The sequence below is a fragment of the Aedes aegypti genome, chromosome 1, assembly GCF_002204515.2.
Source record: "Aedes aegypti strain LVP_AGWG chromosome 1, AaegL5.0 Primary Assembly, whole genome shotgun sequence".
Lineage (NCBI taxonomy): Eukaryota > Metazoa > Arthropoda > Insecta > Diptera > Culicidae > Aedes > Aedes aegypti.
The window spans coordinates 17616738-17623351 of NC_035107.1; the positions used below are offsets into that span (position 1 = coordinate 17616738).

General features: G+C 46.0%; 2 protein-coding genes across 2 annotated transcripts; one reads left to right on the forward strand and one right to left on the reverse strand.

The window, feature by feature from the left end:
- The first annotated feature begins 223 nt into the window (after window positions 1-223).
- Window positions 224-2890, forward strand: LOC5566402. The gene has a single exon (XM_001650744.2). It carries the CDS (start codon window positions 998-1000, stop codon window positions 2846-2848), a length of 1851 nt encoding a protein of 616 aa, XP_001650794.2. The 5' UTR covers window positions 224-997; the 3' UTR covers window positions 2849-2890.
- Window positions 2891-4262: 1372 nt separating this feature from the next.
- Window positions 4263-6614, reverse strand: LOC5566403. Its single transcript, XM_001650745.2, has 2 exons — window positions 5242-6614; window positions 4263-5183 (listed from the first exon to the last, which is right to left on the reverse strand). Exons 1-2 carry the CDS (start codon window positions 6612-6614, stop codon window positions 4712-4714), a joined length of 1845 nt encoding a protein of 614 aa, XP_001650795.1. The 3' UTR covers window positions 4263-4711.

The window sequence follows — 6614 nt, forward strand, 5'->3', positions numbered from 1 at the left end:
TTCGCACATAAACGATTTCGCCAAGAACCCAACAGCAGATATCTCGGTAATAATTTGACGATTCTCGGTAAAACTTTTACCGAGATCTCGGTAAACGTTTACCGAATCTCGGTAACGTTCGCCGAGATCTCGGCAAAAAAATCGGATTGCCGAAATCTCCGTAAAATAAGTACCGAGATTCGGCATTAAAAATTACCGAATTCTCAGCTGTTGGGTTCTCGGCGAAAAATTTTACTGAGGTCGGTGAAATAATTTAAGTGTGTTCGTCTTCTCAAATGATTCTGGATAGACTAATGACGAGGTGTCTCTGAATTACAGGACAACTTATATTCAGCCTGATAAGGACAGTCTGGGTTGAGAAGCTTGATCGACGGAGTTGTACTGATTCCGCTAGATCGCGCTGCCTATCACAACAGGATCTTCCCAAAGCAAGAGTTCGTCTATGTGGCCAAGGAACACGTGGGAATCCACCCAGTGGGATTATACTACCCAAAAAAGTCCCGATTGACGCGGGTATTCGACGACCAGATCCGGAACATCCAAAATTCTGGCTGAGGAGGTACGGGGACTTCGACTTTTTCCATAAGCAGGAATCAAGCGAAGGTCCCAGAAGGCTGAGTAACAGTGACTTGGCAGGAAGGTATCAGATGTTCATGGATTGGTCGGTGATAAGTTGTATTGTTTTCGGAATTGAGCTGCTGTTACAGCGATGTGCGTGGCTAAGAAGATTGTTGGAAGCGATAATGGTACGAGGCGGATATGATTGATAATGAATCTTTTCTTCTGTAGAATGCGCTACATGCATCATGCATTTCTGTCCAAACAAGCATCGTTGAAATGCTTCACAGTCAGACAAGAGAAGGTCATTAAATACGAATTAGGCAAACTAGCTGTATTGTTGAGTAACTCCCAGAATCGTGTCACTTTTTAATCATTGCGCCTATAAAACCAGTATCTGTGGAATCTTTTACTAACATTCCCATTCCTAAACGGTACCATGTTAATCAGAGCACTGCTATTACTATGGATTCAATTAGCTCGTACAGCCCTACAAATCAATCATCACACGACGGCCTTGATTGAAACCACCGTGCAAGTTCTGCAGCGTAGTTTCCAAGACCCCTTTGCGGCGGCGTGTATTGTCTGGAAAGGTTCAACACCCGAAACAGAGTTACTGCTGGGAGACCTACTCGATGCGGTCATCGTTCGGTTGAGTGGATCCATTCCGGTACAACTCAATGTGGTGGAAGTCCAAACTCAGCGAAGGCCTTGGGTCCGAAATGTCCTGCTGGTCGATGACTACGAAGCGTTCCGGGAGCTCCGCTCCGATTTGTCTATAGAGCGAAATGATTTCTCCGGTAGATATCTGATCGTTGTCAACTCGGCGATCAACGAAACGTTCGTGCAAAAAGTGTTCATAGATCTGTGGAAGTTGCAAATCGCCAACGTTGTGTTGATCGGAATCGAGACAAGTCAGCCAAAACTGTGGACTTATTTTCCGTTTTCGGACGGAATCTGCGGGCAGGCTCGATCCACGACCTTGACCCTGGAAGACGACCTGTACCCGGACAAAATCTCGAACTTCCACGGCTGCCAATTGAAGGTTGGATCATTTGAAACAAGACCATTCACGATCATGGATCGTTCAGATGAAGAGAAATTGAGAATGAGTGGTTTTGAAGGAGAACTACTGGATTTGTTGAAAACTAGACTTAATTTCACAACCAAAATCTACGAACCGGAGAATGGGGAACAGTGGGGCTACGCACTGCAGCAGAATAGCACCGGATTGGTTCGCATGATCCAGGAAGAAGAAGTTGACTTCGGAATTTCCTGCATGGGTATTTCTGTGGCCAGGAATGAGGTTCTGAAGCCTGGAATCGCTCACTACACAACGGCTTTGGTCCTAGCCGTGCCGAAAGGTCGTCCTTACACAGCTATAGAAAAATTATTCCATCCTTTCCAGATCGAAGTTTGGTGGTGTATCACCACCGTTTTGCTGGGATCCACGATCGTCATAGCCAGCGTCGAACGTGCCAATGAAAACGTTCGTAACTTCGTCTACGGAAACAGAGTTCAAGCGCCGTACCTGAACTTAATCCGGATATTCTTCGCCATCAGCATGGAGAGGCTACCGACCAGGAACTTCGCCCGCACGCTTCTATTCTACTGGATCTTCTTCTGTTTTGTGATCCAGTCCTTGTATCAGGGAGCGCTCTACCGTTATCTACAGAAAGACTCCACGCTTCCACCATCCAAGACTATGGCAGAAATCGATCGCACCGATGCCCTGTACTTCGTAGTGGAGAGCGCTGAACGTTACTACAGCTCATTCCCCCATCGCTACAAAAGAGTTCACCACCTGCCTCAAGAGAAGAACAACATCATCAATCGGCTGAAATGGATGATGCACCATCCGGAGACGTCGAATGTCGTGATGGGCGCCCTGGATCACATGGCTCACCATAACCATCTGTACCGTAGGAAGGGCGGCTTCATCGACGTCTGCCGAGAGTTCGTGTCGACCTACACGGTGGCCATCTACTACCCGAAAAGGTCAATGCTGACCAACAGGTTTGACTGGGAGATCATGCGGATTCAGGCATCGGGCTTGATGAGCTACTGGATCAACCGGTACGGAGATTACGATTTCTTCCGCAAGGTGAACGATGCTTCGCATCCGAAAAAGTTGAGCTGGGAACACTTGTCGGCGGTGTTCGAGATCTGTGGAGTATTGTTAGGCTTGTGTGGAGTGGTTTTTCTACTGGAGATCGTTTCGCACAGATATATCTCCATGGGAAGGGTATACTTGAAGCTGTATTGCAGACGTAGAAATTTAAGAAATTGAAGACTTGAATTTATTATTGTTGAATATACGATGATTATGGAATAGATTGATACTGTCAAAACATTTGTTGGTTTTTCAATAATTTAGAAACGACATTCTCTTCTCGATTTTTTCCCCATATTTTTTTATTTTGCTTATCAACACCTCTATGATCACGATCATTTTCTTCTCTTTTTACTTCTATAGATAAGCTTCCAGGATTTTTTAGAGAAGTTCCAGTTTTTTCAGATAGAAGTTCTGGCCTTATAAAGAGAAGCTTCTGAAAGTCTGGAGAAAAACTTCCGCACTATTGGAGAAAAGCGTTTTGAAGAGATAAGCTCCCAGGCTTCTGGAGAGAAGCTTCTAGGCTTCTGGAGAGAAGCTTTCAGGCCTCTGGAAAGAAGCTTCCAGGCTTCTAGAGAAAAAGCTTACAGACTTCTGGAAAGAAGCTTCCAGACTTCTGGAGAGAAGCTGCCAGGCTTCTGGAGAAAAGCTTTCAGGCTTCTGAAGAGAATCTTCCAGGCTTTTGGAGAGAAGCTTCCAGGCTTCTGGAGAGAAGCTTTCAAGCTTCTGGAGGAGAAGCTTCCAGGCTTCTGGAGAGAAGCTTCCAGGCTTCTGGAGAAAAGCTTCTGAAGGGAAACTTCCTCGCGTCTGGAGAGAATCTCCCAGGCTCTTGGAGAAAAGCTTCCAGGCTGCTGCAAAGAAGCTTCCAGGCTTCTGGAGAGAAGCTTCCAGACTTCTGGAGAGAAGCTTCCAGGCTTCTGGAGAGAAGCTTTCAGGCTTCTGGAGGAGAAGCTTCCAGGCTTCTTGAGAGAAGCTTCCAGGCTTCTGGAGAAAAGCTTCTGAAGGGAAACTTCCACGCGTCTGGAGAGGAACTTCCACGCTACTGAAGAGAATATTCCAGGTTTATGGAGAGAAGCTTCCAGGCTTCTGGAGAGACGCTTCTAGGCTGCTGGAGAGAAGCTACCAGGCTTCTGGAGAGAAGCTTTCAGACTTCTGGAGAGAAGCTTCTGAAGGGAAACTTCCACGCGTCTGGAGCTTCTGTTAGTGAAGCATCCAGGCTTCTGTAAGATAAACTTGCAAGCTTCTGAAGAAATCTAAAATGTTCAAATTCAACACAGTGATTTCAACTTATTTCGTGTTGAATCCTAATACAACGTTTGAGAAGATTTCTCACACCACAAATGCATTTTATTTGCGATTTATGGACAAAAGGTCTAAAGACATAAGGTCGAAACGACAAAAGGTTGAAAGGACAAAAGATCGAAAACAATTTTCATGGTGGGAAATTTTTCGTTCTTTGAAAAAAGATTTTCGACCTTTTGTCCCTTCTTGTTTGTTCTTCGACCTTTTGTCTTTCGACCTTTTGTCCTTCGACCTATTGTCCTCTCGACCTTTTGTCTTTCGACCTTTTGTCATAGATTCTTATCTGCAGCGATTTTAATCAACATAATCATTTGTGCAATATATTGTAAACACGAACAGTTTAGGTTTTTTTTTAATATGCCTTGTGGAGGAGCCGAATAAAACACCCTAAAATATTTCCACGCACATATAATTCATTACACTTGCAAAATACTTCAATGAATATATTTCCATTAACATCTTGGGACTACGCCTCTGACGAAGGGTTAAATAAGACGATTAGAGTTTAGATGTTAATGTTTACACAGTATTTTCTCATCAAAGCTATATCGTTTTATCTACGTACATGTGTAACGCCAGTTATAAAAATAACTATTTAGCTGCCTACATAAACACGCAAAACAATTGGATTCATTATCCACACCTTTATCAGTTTAAAAGATCTATCTCCCGTTGCAACAAATTGCAAACCAGCTGTCACGCAATCGCTCCCCAATCCATTATCCTATTTGTCGTGTCTCAATCAATCAACCGTCGTAAAAACGCGCCCAATGCCAGCAATCTCGGTACCGCCAATTCCACTAAAAACACCCCCACACTGACCCCAAGGCAGCACCCATACAGCTGATACGCCCCAATCAGGTGGGCGTTGCTCAACTTCCGCGGTTCAGATTTCTCCATGGGTCGTGCGAAGAAATCGTAATCGCCGTACCGTTCGATCCAGTAACTCACCAGTCCGGACGGGACAATCATCCGCACCTGCTCGTCGAACACATCCCGCAAGGCCGACTGCTTCGGGTAGTACAGCCCCACCGGAAATACCGAAACGTGCTCCCGGGCGATGTGGACAAAGCGGCTTCGCGGGTTGACCCGGTTATTGTACGCCACCAGATCCATCGGGGTGAGAACAACTCCATCGATGAGCTGGTTGAGACCGAGGTTGGCGACCATGTGACCCAGACTGTCCTTCCCGGGCGGGATGATTATGGTTCTGGTGGGAAGAAGATGTCTAGATCTTGATTTCAGAATCGGATGTTTGAGGACCTTACCGTCGAACGATACTGGGGTTGTGCACGAAGAATCGAGTCCCAATGTCGACCATGTAGTAGTGAAGACCGGAGCGGTCGATTTCCTGCATAGTCTTCAACGGTGGGTAGTGCATGGGTTTCTGGAGGTAGCTGTACAGCGATCCTTGGTAGAGACTTGCAAAAATGAAGCCATACATAAGCCACAAAAATAGGAGTGTGCGAGCGAAGTTCCTGACCGGAGGTCGCGGAACGGATACTCCGAAGAGGATGGCTATGGCGTTCAAAAGTGGCGTTGTGGTGCCCCATCCGTAGACGAATGCCCGGACTTTGCTGTTGGTGAAGCGCAGAACCAGAACTACGACGCATGTTACCAGTAACACAAAGGCTTGCATCACCAAAACCGATGTTTGAAAAGGGCCGATTAGTTTCTCAAGTGCCGTGTATGGACGTCCATGCGGAACCGCAAACAAGATTTTGCTGGTGTAGTGTGACACTCCAGCCTTCAAGTAGCGATACCGATCCGGATCCATAGCTAGGCATCCGATAGCAAAATGCACCTCCTCTTGCTGAGTCATCTTCATCAAGCCGGTGCTTTTGCCGATCGGTCGAGCGAAACCCCACTGTCCGGGGGAATTCTTCCAGGCCAATGAGAAGTTCAGTTTCTTTGCGAGAACCTGCATCAGGTCTCCTTCAAATCCACCAGCTTCTAGAGTTGTGTTTGACGTCGTGTTACGGTAGATTATGAAAGGCTTCGCCTCAAACGTTCCTCCAATTAGGGTACAACCATGAAAATTACGCAAGCGATTCCAGTAAAATACTGGTAGATTGTTGCGGCTTTTCTGAGCCGTCTGGTTGAACAGTAGTTCCGATTGAATGCGTTTGCAACGACCTTCCTGAAATGGAAAGTAGGTGTACACCAGAACGTTACCGCTACGCTCGAGTACCACGTTGACATTTGCTAGATGTAGCTTCCATAGACCGGTTAGAACGTTGTCAATGGATTGCTCAGAAGGGTCTGGTTCGCTGATCACTAGAAGGTAGTATCCCGCCGTATCGTAACGACTGGGATTTCTGATGGTGAGCAACTCTTCAAAAGTATTATCACTGTTGATGAAAACCAGATTAAGGAAATGCAATTCGATGGTTGTCGGAAGGTAACTGTAATGACAAATCGCTAGACGACCTCCTAGCATGCGGAGAACGGTATCGATCAGGTCTTGTTGACGTTGAAGTCTTGCTGGATGACTTATCGCCTGGTCCAGCTGGATGGCTTTGAATGGGTGGACAAAGTGTTGCAGGAGTATGTCGACGATTGTTTTGCTGAGTTGCGTGTTGTCTGCAGTTGTGAGATTGTAGCTCAGGAGAATCGCTATGAAAAGGTGTCTGCAGAGCAT